Consider the following 25,222-nt stretch of genomic DNA (forward strand, 5'->3'; position numbering starts at 1 on the left):
CGCTCCAGACAGTCCCGGCAAGTAGAGTCGGAGCTCCGGCTCTAAATTCTGGGTTGACATCCAGCGGGATACTTGCGTCCGTGGGTGTGGGTGGCTCCCCCCCTCGTATGGGTTGTGGGAGCCCGTAAAACCCTCCCGCCATAGGACTAACCACCCTAATGGCTGGTATGTAGATGGTTACGGTCACGGAAAGAGTGTTAACGCGGCCAGAAATCCTTCCACCACTTCATACAGTTCCCCAAAGGGAGCAGTGTGAAGACACGTACGACGACGACCTTGAGATATATTGAGATGGAAGTATTACTTCATTCTTATTTACTAATCAGACATGCAATTAGCCACATGTGATTAATGTATTGGATAACACTGCCCTAGGGCCATCTTCATAGTCCATGAGTGGACAACAAGCACTTGGTTTTCAGGTCTGCTCCTCCCCCCTCAGTGAGGCAGCCATTTACCACCATGGAAAATTCTGAACTACTCTCATTCTGGCACTGACACCATTCAATGAACAGCAGCTGAGCTGGAGAGACCAAGTGCCAGGGTCAGTAGCTTGTTTAGTTTGTCTGTTACAAAACTAAAGTAAATAGAATCATCTCTGCAAAGATCTTACATTATGATATTCTGTGCTAATACGGGCTGTTGCAATGGGACTCAAACAGAAATGTGGCAATTCATTAAAGGCATTAATACTGAAGTGTTTAGTTTAGAAAATACCAGCTTGGTATAAACCAATTACACGTGTTAACACAGGAAGCTCCTTCTCCATTCTCCAGTGTTCCATTAAAGATTAACTTGATTTCAAAAATGAGACAGGAAAGAAATCTACAAAAAAAATGTATTTAGTTTATTCAGCGTGTGAAACATCCTTCATTTAATACAATCTGATTTAGACATTTGGTTCATATATTAAAAAGTTGCTGATTCATGCAAACATTATTTCACTGGTGTGGTCGCTGAACTTCATCGAATGGAATAAATCTGCAGTGTAAATGGACTAAATATGCAGTGTAAATGGATGAAATCTGCAGTGCAAATGGACGAAATCTGCAGTGTAAATGGATGAAATCTGCAGTGCAAACGGACTAAATCTGCAGTGCAAATGGACGAAATCTGCAGTGTAAATGGACAAAATCTGCAGTGTAAATGGACTAAATATGCAGGGTAAATGGACGAAATCTACTGTGTAAATGGATGAAATCTGCAGGGTGAAGGGACTAAATCTGCAGTGTAAATGGACGAAATCTGCAGTGTAAATGGACGAAATCTACAGTGTAAATGGACAAAATCTGCAGTGTAAATGGACAAAATCTGCAGTGCAAATGGACGAAATCTGCAGTGCAAATGGACAAAATCTGCAGTGCAAATGGACAAAATCTGCAGTGTAAATGGACTAAATCTGCAATGTAAATGGACTAAATCTGCAGTGTAAATGGACTAAATCTGCAATGTAAATGGACTAAATCTGCAATGTAAATGGACGAAATCTGCAGTGTAAATGGACTAAATCTGCAGTGTAAATGGGCCAAATCTGCAATGTAAATGGACTAAATCTGCAGTGTAAATGGGCGAAATCTGCAGTGTAAATGGACGAAATCTGCAATGTAAATGGATGAAATCTGCAGTGTAAATGGACTAAATCTGCAGTGTAAATGGACAAAATCTGCAGTGTAAAGGGACAAAATCTGCAGTGTAAATCGACAAAATCTAGTGTAAATGGACGAAATCTGCAGGGTAAATGGACGAAATCTGCAGGGTAAATTGATTAAATCTGCAGTGGAAGTGATTATGCTGAAAAGCTGCCATTTCTAAAGTTCGAACTATTTAAACAAGAATTTGCTGTGAAACTGTTACTGTTATCATATCACTATTGTTTTACAAAATTGGGAAAATGTTTAAATCTACTGAACTGCAGGAGAACTGCATAGTATAAAAAGCAATTAAACAAATGGAAGGGCCAACTTTTACAAGGGTGGGCTACCAGCGGGAAAGCCCTGCCTGCCAGCCATGTGATATCCAGTAAACAAGGGTAGGAAAATCGCCGGTAACTTCAATACCCGTGTCGGCGGGCGAGGCTCCCTGCTGCTTGCTTGCACCTTGGCAAAATTGGACCTGTACAGTATTAACGGGCAGAAGCAATAAATACAGTGTTGTTACTGTTAAATAATACTGCTCTCAGAAACATTCAAGAAAGATGTTAGTAAGGTCCCAGTTAATGTAGAAACAACACTGTTAAATGCACCTACATGCGCATTGAGATACCATTATGCAGAGTTTAGTAGTAAGAATGCATAGATTTACATTGTACATTGTGTTAAAAAAATGTTTGCGCACTGCGTTGTTTAAACATAGTGACGACAGATTTCACAAAAAAACCTAGTTTCATTTTGTCGCAGTGTTTGGGGAAAAAAAAGATCCTTTATTACGGAGGCTGGATTCAAAGACGAGCATTCCCAGTGAAAGTCATTGCAGTGTATTCCCAATGGGTGGAAAATCATGATTACCTAATAGACAAAGCTGGCGGACAAGGCTCGGCAGTGGGAGGCCACAATCGGATAGTTTACCCCATCTTACCAACTTGGCTTTACTTTTTTTGTAATATGCACAAGTTGAGTCAATAGCACTTATATAAATACGGTCATCTTAACAGCAGTCCCATTTCAATTTACTTTTCACTAGCACCAAAGTATCACAAGTGTGATTGAGGAACTGCGCGTGAGCAGTTCATTAGAACAAATAAGGTTTGCTTTTTAAAAAAACAGCCCATGCAGATTTTTGAGGTATGTCATCTTTGGCTTCCATTTCTGCTAACTTTCTGCAAATTGGCAATCTCGTCAGGAAGCGATATTTACATTGTCCCCACATTAACATATTTATAGAAAGTAACAGTGTGCCACCCTTTACTGATTTTGTGATGAGATTGTAGACTCGATATAATTCCAAACCTTTCACGTGCAGTCGGAGGCTGTTATTTTCTCCTCCTGTCGTCATGGAAGTAGCTGTTCTCAATGCAAAGAACGATAAAGTTATTTGCACAGTTATACGAGCGCTGATCCAAGAGCTTTCTGCTCGTAAGTGGCGACGCGTTGCCAGTGAGGGTCATGTCTGTTGTCCGCCATGCCCCGCAGTAGTTTGTCATGATTCGGCCTCCGCTTTCACTGGACCCGTGCCATATTATTTTGTGCGGCCTTGAAAATAAAAATAAAATTGAAGCAGAATTTTAGTTCACGGGAAGAAGTGACGCGTAACATGAACACGCCAATTTCGGAAGAGAAGTTAAACCGAGGCCCCGCCTTCCGTCTCAGGTGGACAAAAAAGATCCCATGGTGCTATTTTGAAGAAGAGCTGGGGGGGTTCGCCGTAGTGTCCTGGCCAATATTTATCCCTCAATCAACATCACTAAAAATGGATTAACTGGCCATTTATCGCATTGCGGTTTGTGGGACTTTGCTGTGCATAAATTGGTCGCCACGTTTCCTACATTAAAACGGCGACTACACTTCAAGAAAAGTACTTTAATGGCTGGAATGTGCTTTGATATGGCCTGAGGTCATGAAAGGCACTATATAAATGCAAGTCCTTCTTGCGTGCGGAGCGAATTCTGCGGAATTTTTCTTGTGAGAGTCACAAACAGAGACTTACCAGGAAGAATCCCTCATGATGTTTCTACCATCAAATGAATAAATAGGAATGTCTGCGTTGAAAGTAGCGTGGCTTTTAAAGATGGACTCCCAACTGTCAAAAAGCACGTCCCCCTGTCAGAAAAAAACAGGACTTATTAACCCGAGTTAGGTTTCTATGTTCTTAAATAGGTATGTTCCTAGAGGTGGAAATTAAAATTCATCTACTTCCACTTGACAAAGCAGGTGGTGTTATCTTTTAATCAAACACTTTAGGTAATTAACAAATGAGTTACAATATCATGCCTGCCTGCCCCCAATCCCCTGCTGTCTGGAAGAGATGGTACTGGTACAGTAACCCTGTAATTGGGATCACCACACTCACTGGACAGACTCTTAATTCTCCCAGTTTTTTTCCTTCTGCTCATGAAGCTATAACTCACCTGAGGTGCAGGTCTATAGGCACCAATAGCCTTCTAGTCCCTGGTACTCCACATTCATTAACTTGTGCACATTAAGACTCCAATATCTATCCATCTATAGAAATGCTATTATTAAAAATCTTGTATGCACACTTACCGTACTTCCGGTTGTAACTATTTTTGGTCATACATTTGTGACAACATTTCCCATTATAACTTGCGATGTCAACATTTCTCATTTAATTTTACTATGATAACTATCACAGTATGGTTGCAGGATCTGGCCACTATGTGGCTCTATGGAGTAAGCTTTTGGAGGTGTTTTTCCAACTGTTGCCAGGTTATATATGAGTCTTGACAAGGTATTTTACCATGGGGGCAAGGGGGGTGGGCATCACAGGCGAGGCCAATCCTGTCTTCGTTCGACATCCACACACCATTTGCTGAGAGGAGTCACTGGACAGCATCTAGCAGTGGGGATTCTGACCGATTTTCCCCTCCCTAACTCAAGGGAAATGAGGCCAACTGTAGATAACTGCTGCTCTGGTTGACACTGGCTAGCTCAATACAGATCAGGAATCAAATCTGAGAGCTTTATGTTATACAACTCCTTTAGCATATGAAGCATTTGAAGAAGCATTTTCAATGCTCATATGAAGTAAATGACTGACAGTTCAATATCCAGGAATGCGAACGATCACAAATCAATAGTGAACCATTGCTTACCGTGTCCAAACTGTGCACGAGAGCAATGTTTAAAGTAAACAGGGTTGTCATGTATTTTGATAAATGCTTTCCACGATGAAAGAAATTAAGAATTATTTATGTTTAAGTGTTGTGTTTTACAGCAAAATTAATTTGTACAGATTTTTTTTTAATGAAACTCTGTCCCCGGTAACAGGCCGAGCCAGGGTTTCAACAGAGCCGTCCCCATTAACAGGCCGGGCCGGGGTTTCAATCAGAGCCGTCCCCAGTAACAGGCCGAGGTTTCAATCAGAGTCGTCCCCAGTAACAGGCCGAGCCAGGGTTTCAATAGAGCCGTCCCCAGTAACAGGCCGAGCCGGGGTTTCAATCAGAGCCGTCCCCATTAACAGGCCGGGCCAGGGTTTCAATCAGAGCCGTCCCCAGTAACAGGCTGAGCCGGGGTTTCAATCAGAGCCGTCCCCATTAACAGGCCGGGCCAGGGTTTCAATCAGAGCCGTCCCCAGTAACAGGCTGAGCCGGGGTTTCAATAGAGCTGTCCCCAGTAACAGGCCGAGCCGGGGTTTCAATCAGAGCTGTCCCCATTAACAGGCCGGGCCGGGGTTTCAATCAGAGCCGTCCCCAGTAACAGGCCGAGCCGGGGTTTCAATAGAGCCGTTCCCAGTAACAGGCCGAGCCGGGGTTTCAATAGAGCTGTCCCCAGTAACAGGCCGAGCCGGGGTTTCAATCAGAGCCGTCCCCAGTAACAGGCCGGGCCGGGGTTTCAATCAGAGCCGTCCCCAGTAACAGGCCGAGCCGGGGTTTCAATCAGAGCCGTCCCCAGTAACAGGCCGGGGTTTCAATCAGAGCCGTCCCCAGTGTTATGTATTATGTGTTCTCCTCCCACCTGTGGTGGCGCTGTCACAGCAGATAAATGGTTGGGTGTTCTCTTGGTTAAGTTTAGCTCTCTTTGTTCGGAACTCTCCAGAACTTCCCTTTCTTTCCCGAATAAAGCACTTCATGTTTGAATCTCTGAGTTCTGAGTTCTAATTGTGTCTAGGTAGAAAGGTACCGACACAACAAAGTGGCGACGAGGATCAGATGAATCTGCATTGTGGGAACTTTCTTGTTTTCGACTACAAAACACTCAGAACAGAGATTGCAGCATCACATTAATGTTACGGGTGCAGTGAGTAAACAGAAATTTAAATTTGAAACGTGAGATGGCTACTATATTAGGAAACATCGGTGATTTTGATGAAAATGTGGAGCGCTTATACGGAACTTTTTGACTATTTTGTCTTGGCGAATGCAGTGGCAAACGAAAAGGTCGTGCCTACCTTTTTGAGTGTAATGGGGCCGAAGACATTCAATTTACTTCGCAGCCTTGTGCAGCCAGATAAGCCAGGAACTAAAACATATAAGCAACTAGTGGAAATTCTTGGAGCACATTTTTCACCAAAACCTCTGGTTATTGCTGAGAGATTTAGATTTCACAAACGGAATCAAGAGGAGGGGGAATCAGTGACGATGGTTATTGCTGCTTTAAAAAGGTTGTCAGAACACTGCGAGTTCAAGGAGGTGCTGAATGACACCATTAGAGACAGACTTGTGTGTGGTCTGAAAAGGAGGCTCATCAGTTGAGTTCAACAGGGAGAGTTCATAAGGTGTCGTCTGAGCCTAAAGGTGCGCGGAACGGCACATGTTACCGTTGTGGGAAAACGGGCTATCACGCTAATGACTGCTGGTGTACGGAGCTGGAATGCCGAAATTGTGGCAAAAAGGGTCACATTGTACGCGCCTGTAGAGGTAAAAAAAGAACACAGAGCTGGAAAGCATGAAAGCAAAATGTCTGTATTTGGACAAGAGAGGAAAAAGAGTGTTCATTCAGTGCAGTATGATGTAACAAGCAAAACAGAGGGGAGCGACACCTCTGAGGAGGAAGAGGTGCACATACTGATGGTTGCAGGTGGTTCAAATGGTTACTGGGTGTCACCACTGGTGGAGGGACAATCAGTGCGGATGGAGGTGGACACAGGCGCGGCTGTGTCCCTTGTTTCAGACACTGTCTACAACAAAATGCTAAAGCATCTTACCCTTCAGCCAACAAACATTGTGCTAAAGATGTATACCGGCGAACCTGTGGCCATGAGAGGCGCCATTGAGGTGACAGTTAAATTGAACGGACAGACTGCGAAACTGCCACTATATGTGGTAAAGGGAAATTACCCATTGCTACTGGGACGTGCGTGGCTAGAGAAATTCACGCTGGACTGGCCTGCAGTCCGCATGATGTCAAAAGGGGAGTCAGGTCTGACTGCAGTGTTAAACAAACATGCAGAACTCTTCAATGGGGAACTTGGGAGCATGAAAAAGATCAGCGTGAGACTGGACATTAAACCTGACAGCAAGCCGAAGTTTCACAAAGTCCGACTTGTACCCTATGCAATTAGGCCAAAAGTTGAGGCTAACTTGGAGGCCTTAGTCGAGAATGGAGTCCTGGAGCCTGTGAGCGTGAGCAAATGGGCCACACCCATTGTTCCTGTCCTGAAAAAGGATGGATCTGTTCGAATCTGCAGGGATTTTAAAGTGACTATTAACCCGGTGCTGTCTGCGGAACAGTACCCTCTTCCCCTCATTGATGATCTTTTTACGGGCCTGGCCAGAGGGCAAAAGTTCAGCAAAATAGACTTATGCCAGGCTTATCTACAAATGCATGTCGATGACAAATCGAAGGAGCTGCTGACAATTGTGACACACAAGGGGCTATACAGGTACTGCTGCCTTCCGTTTGGAATTACGTCGGCCCCTGCTCTATTCCAAAGGGCAATGGATCAGATTTTGAGTGGACTGCCAGGAGTCCAGTGCTACCTGGACGACATCCTTGTCACTGGGACAAATGAGGAGGATCATCTTCTGAACTTGGATGCGACACTACAACGACTGAAAGAGTACGGACTCAGAGTTCGTAAAGACAAATGTGAATTCTTTCAGTCTTCAGTTGAGTACCTGGGGCATGTGATTGACGCTAATGGCCTGCATAAGGCACCGTCAAAGGTCAAGGCGATCGTGGAGGCCCCAGCACCCCAGAATGTGAGCCAGTTACGTTCATTTCTGGGGCTACTTAACTACTATGGGAAGTTTATTCCAGACTTAGCAACATTGCTGAAGCCGTTACATCAGTTGCTATGTCAAGGCAAAACATGGAAATGGACTGAACTGTGCAACGAAGCTTTCGCCCAAGCAAAGAAAGCATGGCTGAAGTCGAATGTCCTGACACACTTCGACCCAAAGCTACCCATGCAGCTAGCATGTGATGCGTCACCATATGGTGTGGGAGCAGTCATATCCCACATCATGCCTTCTGGTGAAGAGAAACCTATCGCCTTCGCATCACGCACCTTGAACAAGGCCGAGAGTAACTATGCACAGATTGAGCGCGAGGCCTTGGGAATCGTTTTTGGAATTTGAAAATTTCATCAGTACCTGTTTGGGAGAAGGTTCACACTCCTGACGGACCACCATCCATTGACTTCAATCTTCGGGCCCCACACCGGAATTCCGTCTCTTGCTGCAAGCAGGTGCAAAGGTGGGCTTTACGGTTGTCAGGACACACATACGACATCAAATATCGCAAATCAGACTTGCACGGCAACGCAGACGGTCTCTCGAGGCTGCCCTTGCCTGTTACTCCCCCAGAGCCTCGTCAGATAGACATCTTCTACTTTAGACAAGTGGAGGGAGCACCTGTCACGGCAGTTCAGGTGTGAAGGTACACCTGCAACAATCCAGTCCTGTCTGAGGTAATGGACGATGTCATTCGAGGGAGAGCTATAGGAGATTCTCCTAGTTTGAAACCTTACGTTTCAAAAAAGAAATGAGCTCTCCGTCCAGGCAGGTTGTCTTCTTTGGGGACGCCGTGTCATCATTCCGCCACCTCTGAGGGAACCTATACTGCAACAACTTCATACAGGCCACAGTGGGATGGTTCAGATGAAGGAAATGGCAAGAAGCTACTTCTGGTGGCCAGGTCTCGATGGGAATATTGAGGAGAAAGCCAAAACATGTTCCCCATGTCAAAGGGTGCGGAATGTTCCACAGCTGGCAACCCTACGCCGCTGGGATTGGCCTGCAGAAGTGTGGCAGCGAGTACATGTGGACTTCGCCGGTCCTTTCGAAGAGAAGATGTTTATGGTGGTTGTGGACCCTCGTAGCAAGTGGCTGTGATGAGGTCTACCACGGCAGAGAAAACAATTGAGAAACTTGGTGAGATGTTCAGCCATTATGGCTCACCGGAACAACTCATAAGTGACAACGGTCCACAATTTGTATCACAGGAGTTTGCAACCTTCCTGCATGTGAATGGTGTCCAACACATCAGGTCTGCGCCCTATCATCCCTCTACTAACGGCCAGACAGAAAGGTTCGTGCAAACTTTGAAGCACGCCTTGAAGGCATCGCAAGGTCAGGGCTCAATCCACCAATGTCTGAACAGCTTCCTGTTGTCCTACAGGAACGAGCCGCATGCCACAACCAAAACTTCCCCCGCTTCGCTCATGATGAAGAGGCAGTTGCGGACAAGTTTTGACTTACTCAAACCTCCAAGGGCAGAACAGGTTGTCCATTGTCAACAACAAGCTCAAGTTGAAAAGAGAGAGAAAAGAGCCAAGGAGAGACGGTTTCACCCTGGAGAGCACGTCCTAGCTCGAAACTACAACACTGGACCAAAATGGGTTCCTGCTATGGTGATCGCACAGACGGGCCCTGTGTCTTACACGGTTGAGACTGCTGAGGACGTCGTCTGGAGAAGACACACAGATCAACTGTTGCTAGGAGCAGAGACAGCCACAGAGGCTCCAACGGCTGGTTGGCCTGAACTGTTTCCGGATGATACCGCAAACCAGCATCCTTTGCCACAGTGCTCTTCTCCAACACAGGAAGTCATAGAGACTGTTCCACCTGTGCAAACTCCTGACTTTCGACTGACACCGGCACCTTCTCTATCTAGGCCTGTGTCAATGCCTACTGTTGTGGAAGCCAGCGATGATCGCCGGTATCCTGTCAGAGAGCGGCAGCCTCCAAGACGCTTGGATCTGTTGGCTTAGTGACTTACCCACAAGACTGGGGCAGAATAAACCCCAGGGTAAAGTCAGGGTTTGAGGCAGTCTACCTGTACCCTTGGTTAGTTGAGTGCATTGAAAGTAACTTACCTGTTGAGGAATAATGTGGACCTTTCATTTAAGAGGGGAGGAATATGTTATGTATTATGTGTTCTCCTCCCACCTGTGGTGGCGCTGTCACAGCAGATAAATGGTTGGGTGTTCTCTTGGTTAAGTTTAGCTCTCTTTGTTCGGAACTCTCCAGAACTTTCCTTTTCTTTGGAATAAAGCATTTCATTTTTGAATCTCTGATTTCTGAGTTCTAATTGTGTCTAGGTAGAAAGGTACTGACACAACACCCAGTAACAGGCCGAGCCGGGGTTTCAATAGAGCCGTCCCCAGTAACAGGCCGGGCTGGGGTTTCAATCAGAGCTGTCCCCAGTAACAGGCCGAGCCGGGGTTTCAATCAGAGCCGTCCCCAGTAACAGGCCGAGCTGGGGTTTCCTTTACTGTCTGGGGTCCATTACAGCTCCATTAGATATTGGCTGAATTAGTTAGAGTATCTGGAATTAACACCGGAATCTGCAATTAAGATTATTGAGCAATGCATGAAGCAAGCAATAACCTCAGAGCAGTCAGGAATATGTGGCCGAACAGACAACTGTGTCACAAAACACCATCACAGTTAACCTGTCCCTGGAACGCTTGGAAAGTATTTGCATGCTTTCTGTGACTGGTGCTAACATGCTCCTAGGTATTTAAATTTAATTGCAGCATGAAAAGTCTGAAGGGTAAATTGTGCACTCCTAGTTACTACCTCCGACCCATCTCCCCATCAAGTGCAGTTCCATGTTGGATGTGCAGGTTTTACCCTATTTATTTTATATAATACTGTGATGTCTATTTACAGTAAACTTAGATATGAAGTGTCTTCATTTAACTCAAAGTATTCTGATGCCCTAATTCACTCACCATGAAAGGGAAATATATATCTGGTTTACTGAAATAACCATCCATTTATCTGAACACTAGTCTCTTGTTTATACACAGGGAGCAGTTGAATGCTTCTCAAAAATGAATGCAAATCCTCACCTCTGCCAATAAGCACCTCATCTCTGTCTGCATGCTGACTGAAAGTCAGTTTAGCTTTTTCTAATTGGTAATTTGAGTTGACAGTACTGCGTTTTAAGCTGCCTAAGTAATATCTTTGTCTTTGTTCTGTAAAAATTGATAAGAACATGAGGATATTATGCAATAGGGAACAGCTATTAATTGCACCTAGCCACCTCTTCTTCTCAGCCGTGGATCAGCGGTAGCATTCTCACCTCTGAGTCAGAAGGTTGTGTGTTCAAGTCCCACTCCATAATCTAGGCTAACACTCCAGTGCAGTACTGAGGGAGCACCATGTTGTCACTGGTGCCATTTTACAGATAATCCCATGGCACTATTTTGAGGAAGAACAAGGGACTTCTCCTCAGCATCCTGGCCAACATTTATCCCTCAACCAACACTACTAACAGATGGTCTGGTCATTTATCTCATTGCTGTTCATGGAACCTAGCTGTTTGCAAATTGGCTGCTGCGTTTTCCTACATTACAACAGAGACTACAGATCAAAAGTACTGTAAAGCACTTTGGGATGTCCCAAGGCCATGAAAGGCACTATATAAATGCAAGTCTTTCTTTCTTGAAGGATTTGGGCCTACCTATCTACTAACCATATCTCCATCTTTAACGACCGAATTGGGATTCGCGTGCAATGCAGTCAGTTGGCTCCTGGTCTGGGGAGCTGTTATTATTTTTCAAATAGTTCCATGTCACGTTGGACTCCAATATTTGTGCTTTCTGGCCCAGCGATAGCTACACAATGGGAATCTGGTGGGAATGTTCACAGAATATCACTGTTAGAACAGAAGGAAGAAGAAAAAGAACACTTGGTTCCATCCTGTGGACCTGCTCAGAAACTGGACACCCTATCCTAACTCGCTTCCAAGCTCACATCCACATATTTCCAACGATATCAATGGGTCCATTTCACATCTTGAATCCTTCGAAACAACCCTACATTCAGTGTGCAAATAGCAATCTATTCTATAAGTCAACAACGTTTAAGTATAATGTTACGAATCCATACGTTACTCTGAAACTGGCAGTGTCTTTAGCTTATCATCCTTTCCCCAGTTCAACCCAAAGAACATCTCCATTGATACTTCCTGTGAGAACAGATTTATTGGTAGATTTTACAAACAGTAAATGTTACTGTGGGTGGGCATGACTCCAACCCATGAGTGAGGATTGTAACATTTACCTGCTGTCTCTCTCGTCCTCCTGTCATAGATTTGAGTTCCATTGAAATTCTTCTCCACCCTCCTCTCATGGAACCTTTTCAATGCATCTAAACTGGATGTAGGACTCCCAGTGGTATCACCAAGGCTCTTTTGGGTGCCCATGTAGCCTCTTCTGACTTATACCCTATGGATTTACTTGTAAACTTGAATGACAGGGCAACGGTCTGGGGGTGTGCGTGTTGTCATCACTGGACACTGCTGTTGAATAAATGCTATGACAGTTGAACACTATCCTGTTTTCTTATTATCTAACTTTTCACTAATTAATAATCTAATTAATTTCATGTCAACTACCAACCTCCTGAAAAACTGTGATGTGCCTTAACCCATCGGTCTGATTGTATCCTCAATGAATTCTAATAATCGTCAATAACCTGCTTTTAATCAACTTTTGTTGACAACTGAAGCTTTGCATTTGAATTTTGCATTGCTTATTCAAGTTGTAATGCATTCTGAGTGACGTCCCAGATGAGTGGAAGAGCACCTCCCTGCTAGCTCTCACCCCCTTGACCAACATTTGCAGCGCTTCATCCGAAAACCTCAGGGCGGCCCTTGCCTTGGAATTGGACATAGTGGTTTCTCAAAAAATGTTGCAGGTGGTGCAGCATTGGCAGAAATCCAGTGGAATGATCCAAGGCAGCAAGGAGCCCTTAAATGAGGCTGGAAAAGTGATGTCAGCAGAGGCGAGTTTCAGTCCCAAAACACTAATTGGCCAAGGGCAACTCACACCTCTGAAATCAACTGGCCAATCAGGGGAAAATCGCAATTTTTCCCACCTCCCAGTGGAGGCGAGTTTGGAACCCACCCAAACCGAAACTCACCTCCAACCTGCCTCCAGTGAGAAAATCCCCCCCCTAGTTTCTCTTTGATCATTCAATGATTATCATGTGACCAACTTGATGAATAAAAGTTATTTTTTAATCACACTCAGAAGAGCTCCTGCCTAAGTAAGGTAGAGAGAGAGATCACAGGAATTGAAAGGTAACAAATATAGAAACACAATGTAGATATTCAGATGAACCAATCAGATTTCTTGTGGAAAGTCTGGCCGAACGTCATCTTCTCCATCCCATCCCCCGTTGCTTTTCCTCTAACTAGATGCTCTTGAATTGTCTCATTTTCTAATAGCCTTTAGTGATTTATTCCCAACAGCGATGTAATACTAACAGAGCTAATATTCCTGGGTTAATCCCTCAGAGCTATTTCACAGACTGGACTGACAGAGGCTGCTTTTCAATTGTCCTCTATACTTCGGCTGTGTCGGAGCAAGCCTTTGGCTTAATGATACCATTTCCGCCTCTGGGTGCAGGGTTCGGACCCTGCTTCAGACATTCCTTACGCGTGGAAACCGGGACTTGGGCTCTGAATACTGGGTTGACATCCAGCGGGATACTTGCGTTCGGTGGTTGTGGGTGGCATCCCCTCATTGTATGGGTTGTGGGAGCCCATAACACCCTCCCACCGTATAGGAACAGCCACCCCATTGCCTGGTATAAAGTTGGTTATGGCCATGAAAGCAGCATTTATGTCACTGCTGGACAGACTGTTAATCGGCCTGTGAATCCTTCCACTATTTCACTGTTCTCTAAGGGAAGATATGAAAACAACTGTGGCACCCAATCCACTTTGCAAGATATCAACCACAGTACCCTCTAGGAATATAGGAACAGGAGGACGCCATACAGTCTCTAGAGCCTGCTCCATTCAATTAGATCTTGGCTGATCTATATCGCAATTCCATTTACCTGCCTTTGCTCCATATCCTTTACCTAACAAAAATCTATCCATCTTAGTCTTGAAAGCTCCAATTGTCCAGCATCCACAGCCTATTGAGGTGAGAGAGTTCCAAATTTCTACTACCCTTGTGTGAAAAAGTGCTTCCTGATTTCCCTCCTAAATGGACTGGCTCTAATTTTAAGATTATGTCCCCTTGTTCTTGATTCCACCACCAGAGGAAATAGTTTCTCTGTATCTACCCTATCAAATCCTCATTTCTGAGGGATGATTTTATGAGAAATCCTGCAATTTTCAATCTCATGGGAGAGAGCCAACATCGTAAGATCAGTCCTTTCTTCTCATTTCTATAGTTATACAGCAAGGCTTGGATTCTGTGAAAAGTTTCATGGTTTATTAATGGCCATAGACTCAGTTATAGGGGGTAATTTTAACTTTGGGGCGATGGTGTAAAAGGGGTGATATCGAATTAACTGCCTGTTATACACCACGCCCAATTTTCCTTTCCACTGAAGTCAAAGGAAGGGAAATCGCCGTGGTGCATAGTGAGTGGCTAATTTATTATCGCCCATTTTACACTAACCCTCAAAGTTAAAATGACCCCCTACCAGTTTAGTTGCCTTCTTGAATATACCATCATGGGTACAGTACCAAGTGGTTCTGGTACTGGATTAGCAACCCACTGGTCATGAGTTCAAATCCCACCCAGGCAAGATGTGAAACTGAATTCAATCAATCTGCTCATTTCTGGACTGGCATCAGAAGATGATCATGAAAACTGTTGGATTGTTTTAAAAACCCATCTGGTTCACTAATGCTCTTCAGGGAAGGGAACCTGCCACCCCCTATCTGGTCTGACCTACATATGACTTCAGTCTAACACTACGGGCTGTATTTCCTCAGCCCTGAGGAGGCGGGTATGGAGGCGGGACTGCCGAGAAAGTTGCAGAATTTGGGGGCAGGTGGCAAACCCGCCCCCAACCCACCTCCGTGCTCTCTTGCCGGGAGGCGGGAAGCTGTGCTGCCCCGGGTCCCGTCTTCTTGGAGGCGGGAAGGGATTAAAGCCCATTTTTCGTGCCGAAGTGCAGGCTTCCCGACCTCGGGGAACCCCGCCAGGGTGTAGGAGATGAGTAGGAGGTCTGTGGGGGTCGGAGGGGTCTGAAAGTGCGATGTAGAGGTGAGTGATGGGTGCAAGTGTGGAGTGGTAAGTATGTAAGTTGAGTGTAAAGTGTTAGAAAATGTTCACTTACTTTTGTTTCTGCCTACAGCCTTCAGCCGCTGTGGAGCCGGAGTCCCGACATCTCCATTGTAGATATCACAGACTGGCTTTTGGATCCTCCGAACCAACAGCCAGGTGATTTCTGCAAAGTTGAAAGATTTGATGAGCCCTGAACACAAGGACTCATCAAACTACACAGAATGTCAGTGTTTGACAGCTTCACAGAGCTGGCAAACGGTGACATTTCTTCTTTCAAAAGTTCTTGACAGATGACGTCAGACGTTGACGTGCTCTGTCACTGACTTCCCCCTAATTAGCCTGCTGGGACAAGGTCAATCAGGGGAAAATCCCGTTGGTTGGCCAGAAGCTGATGGAGGCGGGATTGAAAGGCGGCAAGCAGCAGTCCCGCCTCCAAAAGCTTCCCATTGAGAAAATCCAGCCCTTTGTGTTTAACTCTTAACTCCCTCAGAGCAATTAGGGGAAAAAAATTATCAGCACCGTATTTAGTGAAAATATGAACAAACTGGATGAAAGCCGTCCACATTTAAAACATTGCCACCAACCCTTCATTCCTCAAGGCATTATTTGTTCTTTGTACTCTGCTTGTTGCAAACATATTCAAACAACATCCTCTGGTGTCCATTGCAATTTGCTTTTCTAATTTTCTCATTCTAGCTCTTGTTCAACATTTTTGCGCATGTTACAACTGGCACTGAGCCTTACTAATAATTTGAATAGTAGAAACTACACCATTGTAGGCCTCTCAAAATCACCCCCTTCATTTGCAGCCTCTTCAATACATCGTCAAACATACCATTTTTTGGTTATTGTTTTGTCTCTGCCAATTAGTTTCCCAATTTATCTTCATTCCCAAGCCCATCTCTTAGTTGCTCCCTCAATTTGTTATTTCTTATTCAGAATAGGTGTAGTGGTGAGTAATCAAAAGGCCTGGACTAATAATCCAGAGAACAGGAGTTCAAATCCCACCATGACAGTTTGGAAATTTGAATTCAGTTTAAAAAATCTTGAAATAAAAGTGACCAAGTAGTAAAAACCCAACTGATTCATTAATGTCCTTTAGGGAAGGAAACCTACTCTCCTTACACGGTCTGGCCTATACGTGACTGGAACATCATGACTAGACACATCCTCCCCCCACAGCCATATCATCTCTTGGGAGAGGCAAAAGAACAGAAAAATTCAGGGCCAATAAGGGAAAAAATATACTGGAAAATTCCTCTCTGACTCCCTCAGGCAATAACATAGAAAAGGACTTGAAGGTTCCTTAAAATGCTAAGTTATTACCACCTCTAATTATTTATCTACAAGCTGAAATAAATTGTAGACAAAATTTTCAGAACTTTTGTACATCAATTTTTCCCCTTAACTTCTATAATTTTACTTTTGAATACATTAACTCATATTTAGTCAAAGGCAGCACCCAATATATGTGTTTTTACCTTTAGGTTGACGACTGGCATGCTTAATCTGTCAGCCTTCCTCACCACTGTGTATAAATCTTGTAGTTGAGAGGATAGGAAAGCTCGGTAAGTTGCCAACGAGCCCATCACTCGAGCTTGCTGGAAGCACTGCAAGTCAGCCCCGCGGATACCCCGCATGTTACCAGTCAGGGGTGCGTTTAAAGCGACCAAGTGTAACTTAAAGGAAACAGAAAGAAAGGTTTGGGTTAAAATACACAATAGTAAATCCCTGACCCAAAGAAGTGAAGATCAATCCCCCCAAAATAAACACCAGACTTTTCACTTTATCTTAGTCGCACTGAGGTAAGTTTTCAAGCCAATGCTTTCTATAAAACACATGGGCGTGGAAATTCCCCAGTGGTTTCTCCGTAGCTTTAGCAGGGTGCTGGCAGAACACCCAGTTATGGCAGGATATCGGAAGGGCCCCACCCCTCCGCGGATTCGAACCTATGACACACAAGCTTCGCTCACAAGAGTAACTAAAACCCGGCAGGTAACACCTTACTCCACTCAGTAAAGTGGCTGAGTCAAAGGGGGCCTTTTTCCCCAAAGACATGTTACTGGTGGGAAGGCCCCAGGCTGCCAACCAAGCATAGCAGGAAACCGCAGCCTGTTGTCATGATTTTCTATCCGGACCCTCAAATTCTGGATATGTTCAGCTAAAGCTATCGACTGGGAATGAAAATTAAGCAAATTGTCCCTAAAGGGTCACATCTAGTTGTAAGCCGTGATTCACAGAATCACAGAAACCCCACAGTGCAGATAGAGGCCATTTCGGCCCATCGAGCCTGCACCGACACATATCCCACCCGATCCCCGTAACCCCTACACATATCCCACCCTATCCCCGTAACCCCACGTATTTAATCCCCCTAACACTAAGGGTCAATTTATCATAGCCAATCAACCTAACCCGCACATCTTTGGACTGTGGGAGGAAACCGGAGCACCCGGAGTAAACCCACGCAAACACGGGGAGAATGTGCAAACTCCACACAGACAGTCGCCCGAGGCCGGATTCGAACCCGGGTCCCTGGCGCTGTGAGGCAACAGTGCTAACCACTATGCCACCGTGCTGACAGATCAGTTGGAGGATGTAAGATGGATTCTTCCTGTCCAAATTAGACAACCCACTAACATATACAGGAAACTTTCTGGTATCCGGCACTGACGGGACCGAGTTGGTGCCGTCCCATCAAAACTGCCGTATAAACCAGCCCTAATGTTAAAACATACAGGGGGAGAAATTGGGTGGAGCTGCAAACGGGGTGCCAAGCTCGCCTGGGTGCTGTATTTAGCGCAGCGTTTGGAGCAGTAGCGACCGCCGGAAATTCAGCTTGAGCACCCCAAGAGGGACACGGGGCGAGGCTCGAGGCGCTCCGCGTCCCTCTTAGGGCGCTGAAACTGAATATCGCAGCGCAACGTGCCGCAGCGCCATACGCTGCGGCACGGCGCGCTGCGGTACTGCAGGCCTTCCTCCCATTCTTAAGGGGGAGGGGCCTGCACCAGCGCGATCAGAGATCACGAGTGCCGGCAAAAGAGCCCGGCACCGAGGAGAAGTGCCAGGCTCTTGGAAAACAGCCGGCAATGCCGCGGGGGACGATCAGGAGGCCGGGGACGGAGGTGCTGGCAGGCGGCCGTCGAAAAAAAACGGCTGCCCCGCACCTCCCCCTTAATTTGCGCCACTGCTGCCACAGGAAGGCCCCGTGAACCGGGCGCCATTTGCGAACGGCGCTACAGAGGCAGTCACTGCCAAATATCGAGATCGGGTGGTAGCGGGGCGCTGTGCACACCGATGACATCATCGGAGGCGGCACAGCGCAACAGGTTAACGCTGCCATTAGCGCCCCAGCTAAATATCGCGGGAGGCGTGGCCAGTGGTGCTAAAGCCACTGAGTGCCCTCTTTAGGCGCTAACTGGTGGCGCAGCCCACCGAATTTCTAGGCCACAGAGCTTTTCAGCTCCATGTGAATCAACAAACCCTGTTGCACAGCTTCAAAACAGTCGGCTGTAGCTGCAAGCGTCTCTAGCTGAAGTTGTTGCTTAGCTACAGACCTTGCAGAGCCTGACTGGGAAAAAAAAAGCAACGAGAAGTAAAAAAGCTTATAGGAAACGGCTCCTGAATTTTGCTGGTAGATAGAGCTTTCCGGACTTTCAACCTCCGGTTAAACGAAAGTTTCCTGTAAATTACATCTAAGTGTTGTAAGCGATTATTGATGTGCCTGTAGATTGACTTGTACGTTGAATAAGTACAGCATTCACAATGAGCAAATGTTGATCTCTTATCCATTTTCTGTGCTATGCCACTTTGAATTTGATATTGATTAATTTTGTGACTTAGAACTGACTCCTGGGGTTAATTTTTACCACCCCACGCTGCAACATTAAGAAATAAACAAACTTACCGCTGGCTTCTGATCATTTATCTTTGGGAATGAGTTTGGTGCCTGATATATGAAAAGAAACACAAAAAAAAATCATAAACCTGTTTGGAAGCATTCCCTTGCTTCATTTTAAATTTAAGAGCAAGTTAGAAGTTCTTACTTACTGAGATAGAGTTAACTGATTGAAACGGATCATCAGCGGGAGCAGGAATCAGATCACCAAGCTGCCAACAGAATCACAAAAAAACTATTTAAAACTCTGACTCAACAATAAACTGCAGAATTAGAGCTCAGAGTTAGAAACTTACCTGGAGCTTTCTCCAGCCATTGTAAACTCGAATGTAAAGGTCACCCCTATCTGTAACATAGCCCAAGGAACCTTCAGACATTGAATAGGTTGTTTTGTGCATAAGGTCCATGTTGTTGAACATTGCTACCTATTCAGATCATGAAATAAACAAGATTAGACATTGTCATAATGTTATTAAATCAGAAATATTTAACAAGACGGAAGTAAATGAGATAAGATTTACAGGATGAATGATCATTTCATTCAAAATTCTTGGTAACAATACTACATAGAATTACATATAAAATCTCAGAGGAAGCTGTAGAAAAAATTCCAAGCAGAAGTAACCAACAGAATCACCTTGTGGTAAGGATAAAAGTTACTACCCACTATAAACTTGAGCTCATCCAAAACTCTGCTGCTGTATCCTAACTCTCACCAAGTCCTGTTCACCCATCACTCCTATGGTCGCTGACCTACATTGGCTCCTGGTTCAGAAATTCCTCATTAAAATTCTATTCATTGTTTTCAAATCCCTCCGTGGCCTCGCCGCTCCCATATATGTAATCTCCTCCAGCCCCACAATCCTCTGAGAACTCTGTATTCCTCCAATTCTGGCCTCTTATGGATCCCTGACTTCGCTCCACCATGGCTTCAGCTGTCTAGGCCTCAAGCTCTGGAATTTCCTCATTAAATCTCTCTGTTCACTCTCATCCTTTAAGATGCTCCTTTTGTCCGAATGTATTCTTCTTTGGTTCGGTGTGAATTTTATGTCTGATTACGCACCTGTGAAACACCTTGGGATGTTTTACTACATTAAAGGCACTATAGAAATGCAAGTTGTTGTAGTGGGCACCTCATGGTGCCAAATGGAAGCTAGTAACATCCCTGCAACCTCTAGCACACTTTACTACACCCAGAGAAAGGCCAACAGTATGTGGCACACAATACAGATAAATCGAATTTTGTTTCTAGTTTCTGATTCTTTTATTTGTTCTCAGGATGTGGCCGATGCTGGCAAGGCCGGCATTTATTGGCCATTCATCGTTTTCCTGAAAGGGTGGTGGTGGGCATTCTCCTTGAATCGCTGCAGTCTTTGTGGGAATGATGCTCCCACATGGTGGCAGTTCTCGGATACCGATCCAGCGACGATGAAGGAATGGCAATATATGTCTAAGTGTACGACTTGGAAGTGATGGTATTCCTGTGACATTGCTGCTTTTGTCCTTCTAGAGGTCACAGGGCAGGGAGTTGTCCACTTATCCATGAAAAGCGTGGGCCAATGTTCTCGACTATGATACATGAAATGTTTTTGATATATATTAATGGTCTATACTTGGGTATAGAGGGCATAATTTCAAAGTTTGCAGATCACACAAAACTCACAAATGTAGTTAACAGTGAGGAGGATAGTAACAGACTTCAGGAGGACATAGACAGACTGATGAAATGGGCAGATGCATGGCAGATGCAATTTCATGCAGAGAAGTGTGAAGCGCTGTATTTTGGTAGGAAGAATAAGGAGAGACAATATAAACTAAATGGTACAATTTTCAAGTGGGTGCAAGAACAGAGACCTGGGGGCATATGCACACAAATCTTTGAAGATGGCAGGACAAGGTGAGAAGGTTATTTCAAACCATATGGGATCCATGGCTTTACAAACAGAGGCATAGGTACAGAAGCAAGGAAGTTACGCTAAACATAAGATTTTAAGGACATAAGAAATAGGAGCAGGAGTAGGCAATATGGCCCCTCGAGCCTTCTCTGCCATTCAATACGATCAAGGCTGATCATCGACCTCAACTCCAATTTCCCGCCAGATTTCCATATCCCTTGATTCCCCTAGAGTCCAAAAATCTATCTATCTCAGCCTTGAAGTTCGCGTACAAGAACAAGGATGTCTTGCTGCAGTTGTACAGGGCCTTGGTGAGACCGCACCTTGAGTATTGTGTGCAGTTTTGGTCGCCTTACCTGAGGAAGGACGTTCTTGCCATGGAGGGAGTGCAGCGAAGATTCACCAGGCTGATACCTGGGATGGCAGGAATGACGTACGAGGAGAGATTGTGTCGATTGGGCTTATACTCACTGGAGTTTAGAAGATTGAGAGGGGATCTCATCAAAACCTATAAAATTCTGTCAGGTCTGGACAGACTAGATGCAGAAAGGATGTTTCTGATGGCCGGGGAGTCCAGAACCAGGGGTCATAGTCTAAGGATAAGGGGTAAGCCATTTAGGACTGAAATGAGGAGGAATTTCTTCACCCAGAGAGTGGTGAACCTGTGGAATTCTCTGCCACAGAGGGCGGTGGAGGCCAGTTCATTAAATATATTCAAGAAAGAGTTGGATATATTTCTTGAGGCTAAAGGGATCAAGGGATATGGGGAGAAGGCAGGGGCAGGGTACTGAATTTGGATGATCAGCCATGATCTCATTGAATGGCGGAGCAGGCTCGAAGGGCCGAATGGCCTACTCCTGCTCCTATCTTCTATGTTTCTATGTTTCTATGTTGAATATACTCAACGATTCAGCCTTCACAGCCCTTTGGGGTAGAGAATTCCAAATATTCACAACCGTTTGAGTGAAGAAATTTCTCCTCATCTCAGTCTTAAATGGCCGACCCCTTATCCTGAGACAATGTCCCCTAGTATAGGCCCAATCTACTCAATCTCTTCTCATAGGACAACCCTCCCACCCCAGGAATCAATCCAGTGAACATTCATTGCACTACCTCTAAGAATCTTTCCTCAGATAAGGAGACCAAAACTGTGCACAGTACTCCAGGTGTGGTCTTACCAAAGCCCTGTACAATTGTAGCAAGACTTCCTTACTCTTATACTCCAACCCCCTTGCAATAAAGGCCAACCTGCCATCTGCCTTCCTAATTGCTTGCTTTTCCTCTGTATTTCCTGTACGAGGACACCTCAATCTCTCTGAACACCAACATTTAATAGTTTCTCACCATTTAAAAAATATTCTGTTTTTCTATTCATCCTACCAAAGTGAATAACCTCACATTTCCCCACATTATACTCCATCTGCCACCTTATTGCCCACTCACTTAACCTGTCTATGTCCCTTTGCAGGCTCATTGTGTCCTCCTCACAGCTTACTTTCCCACCTAGCCTTGTATCGTCAGCAAACTTAGATACATTACACTTGGTTCCTTCATCTAAGTCATTAATATAAATTGTAAATTGCTGAGGCCCAAGCATTGATCCTTGTGGCACCTCACTAGTTACAGCCTGCCAACCTGAAAATGACCCATTTATCCCGACTCTCTATTTTCAGTCCGTTAACCAATCCTCTATCCATCTTAACTTATTACCCCCAACCCCATGAGCCCTTATCTTGCATAACAACCCTTTATGCGGTGCCTTACTGAATCCCTTTTGGAAATCCAAATATACTGCATCCACTGGTTCCCCTCTATCTACCCTGCTAGTTATATCCACAAAAAACGTTAATAAATTTGTTAAACACGATTTCCCTTTCATAAAACCATGTTGACTCTGCCTAATCATATTATGGTTTTCAAAATGCCCTGTTACCACTTCCTTAATAATGGATTCCAGCATTTTCCTGACAAATGATTCCCTGTTTTCTCTCTCCCTCCTTTCTTGAACAGCGGGGTTACATTTGCGACCTTCCAATCTGTTGGGACCACTCTAGAATCTAGGGAATTTGGGGAGATCACAACCAATGCATCCACTATCTCAACAGCCACCTCTTTCAGAACCCTAGGATGTAGGCCATCAGGTCCAGGGGATTTGTCAGCTTTTAGTCCCATTAGTTTCTCAAATAATTTTTCTCTTCTGATTGAATTACTTTAAGTTCCTCACTCTCATTAATTCCCCCACTATTTTTGGTATGCTTTTTGTGTCTTCTACTGTGAAGACAGGTACAAAATATTTGTTTAAAGTCGCTGCCATTTCCTTATTCCCCATTATAATTTCTCCTGTCGCAGCCTCTAAGGGAACAATGCTTACTTTTGCTACTCTCTTCCTTTTTACATACTTGCAGGAGCTCTTGCAATCGGTTTTTATATTTCTTGCTAGTTTACTCTTATATTCTATTTTCTCCCTTTATTATCAATTTTTTGGTTATCCTTTGCTGGTTTCTAAAGCTCCCCCAACCCTCAGGCTTACTAGAATTCTTTGCAACATTACAAGCCTCTTCTGTAAATCTAACACTATCCTTAACTTCTTTAGTTAGCCACGGATGGATCACTTTTCCTGTGGAGTTTTTATTTCTCAATGGAATGTATATTCGTTGAGAATTTTGGAATATTTCTTTAAACCTTTATAAATCACTGGTTAGGTCCCAGCTGGAGTATTGTGGCTAATTTTGTGAACCGAGCTTTAGTGAGGATTTCAATGCCTTAGAGAGGCTGCAGAGAAGATTTACTAGAATGGTACCAGGGATGCCGGACTTCAGTTACATGGAGAGATTAGAGAAGCTGGGGGTTGTTCTCCTTAGAGCAGAGAATGTTAAGGGGAGATTTAATAGAGGTGTTCAAAATCATGAAGGGAAGAGTAAATAAAGAGAAACTGTTTCCAGTGGCTGAAGGGTTGGTAACCAAAAGACACAAATTTAAGATAATTGGCAAAAGAACCAGAGGGGAGATGAGAAGAATTTTTTTATGCACCATGTTGTTATGATCTGGAGTGCATTGTCTGAAAAGGTGGTGGAAGCAGTTTCAGTATTAACTTTCAAAAGGAAATTGTAAGTTAAAATCAGGGCTCCCTGGATGACCAAACAGATAGAGAATATGATGAAGCAGAAAAAGAGCGTGTATGACTGATGTCAGGTTGCAAATACATCTGAGAATCAGGCTGTATATAGAAAGGTCAGAGGAGAAGTGAAAAAGAAAGGAAGAGGGGCAAAGAGAGGGTATGAGAATAGAATGGCAGCCACATAAAAGGTAACCCAAAAGTCTTCTATAGGCATATAAATAGTAAAAGGGTAGTAAGAGGAGGGGTGGGGCCGATTAGGGACTAAAAAGGAGACCTATGCACAGAGGCAGAGGGTATGGCTGTTACTAAATGAGTACTTTGCATCTGTCTTCACCAAGGAAGAGGATGCTGCCATAGACATAGTGAAGGAGGAGGTAGTAGAAACACTTGACAGGGTAAAAATTGATGAAGAGGTATTAGAAAGGCTGGCTGTACTTAAAGTAGATAAATCACCGGGAGCGGATGGGATGCATCTTAGGATGCTGAGGGAATTGAGGGCAGAAATCGCGGAGGTACTGGCCGTAATATTCCAATCATCCTTAGATACGGGGGTGGTGCCAGAGGACTGGAGAATTGCAAATGTTACACCCTTGTTCAAAAAAGAGTGTAAAGATAAATCCAACAACTACAGGCCAGTCAGTTTAACCTCGGTAGTGGGGAAACTTTTAGAAACAGTAATCAGGGACAAAATCAACAGTCAGTTGGATAGGTGTGGATTAATTAAGGAAAGCCAGCAGGAATTTGTTAAAGGCAAATCGTATTTAACCAACTTGATCGAGTTTTTTGATGAGGTAACAGAGAGGGTTGATGAGGGTAATGCAGTTGACATAGTCTACATGGATTTCCAAAAGGTGTTCAACAAAGTGCCACATAATAGGCTTGCCAGCAAAATTGAAGCCCATGGAATAAAAGGGACAGTGGCAGCATGGATATGAAATTGGCTAAGTGACAGGAAACAGAGGGTAGTGGTGAACGGTTGTTTTTCGGACTAGAGGAAGGTATACAGTGGTGTTCCCCAGGGGTCGGTTCTAGGACCACTGCTTTTCTTGATAAATATTAATGACTTGGGCGTGTGTGTACAGGGGACAATTTCAAAATTTGCAGATGACACAAAACTTGGAAGTATAGTGAATAGTGATAGACTTCAGGAAGACATAGACAGGCTGGTGAAATGCGCAGACACATGGTAGATGAAATTTAATGCAGAAA

The 25,222-nt window shown here is 44.5% G+C and overlaps 1 protein-coding gene across 5 annotated transcripts in view; it reads right to left on the bottom strand.

The window, feature by feature from the left end:
* Positions 1 to 826: 826 nt before the first annotated feature.
* LOC147115087 (collagen alpha-1(XV) chain-like) overlaps positions 827 to 25,222 on the bottom strand; it is a 483,626-nt gene continuing 459,230 nt past the window's right edge. For 4 of the 5 annotated variants that reach the window (XM_085993355.1, XM_085993353.1, XM_085993354.1 and 1 more), the window contains 6 exons: positions 19,297 to 19,425; positions 19,153 to 19,212; positions 19,010 to 19,051; positions 16,584 to 16,781; positions 3,643 to 3,755; positions 827 to 3,188 (listed from right to left, as the gene is read on the bottom strand). In XM_085993355.1, the coding sequence (XP_085849481.1) occupies positions 2,969 to 3,188; positions 3,643 to 3,755; positions 16,584 to 16,781; positions 19,010 to 19,051; positions 19,153 to 19,212; positions 19,297 to 19,425 (762 nt within the window). In that variant the 3' untranslated portion in view covers positions 827 to 2,968. The remainder of the gene's footprint in view (positions 3,189 to 3,642; positions 3,756 to 16,583; positions 16,782 to 19,009; positions 19,052 to 19,152; positions 19,213 to 19,296; positions 19,426 to 25,222) is intronic. The other variant, XM_085993352.1, reaches the window with a different exon arrangement.

This window comes from Somniosus microcephalus, chromosome 7 (assembly GCF_052327205.1).
Source record: "Somniosus microcephalus isolate GS21.2 chromosome 7, FLI_Smic_1.0, whole genome shotgun sequence".
Taxonomy (NCBI): Eukaryota; Metazoa; Chordata; class Chondrichthyes; order Squaliformes; family Somniosidae; genus Somniosus; species Somniosus microcephalus.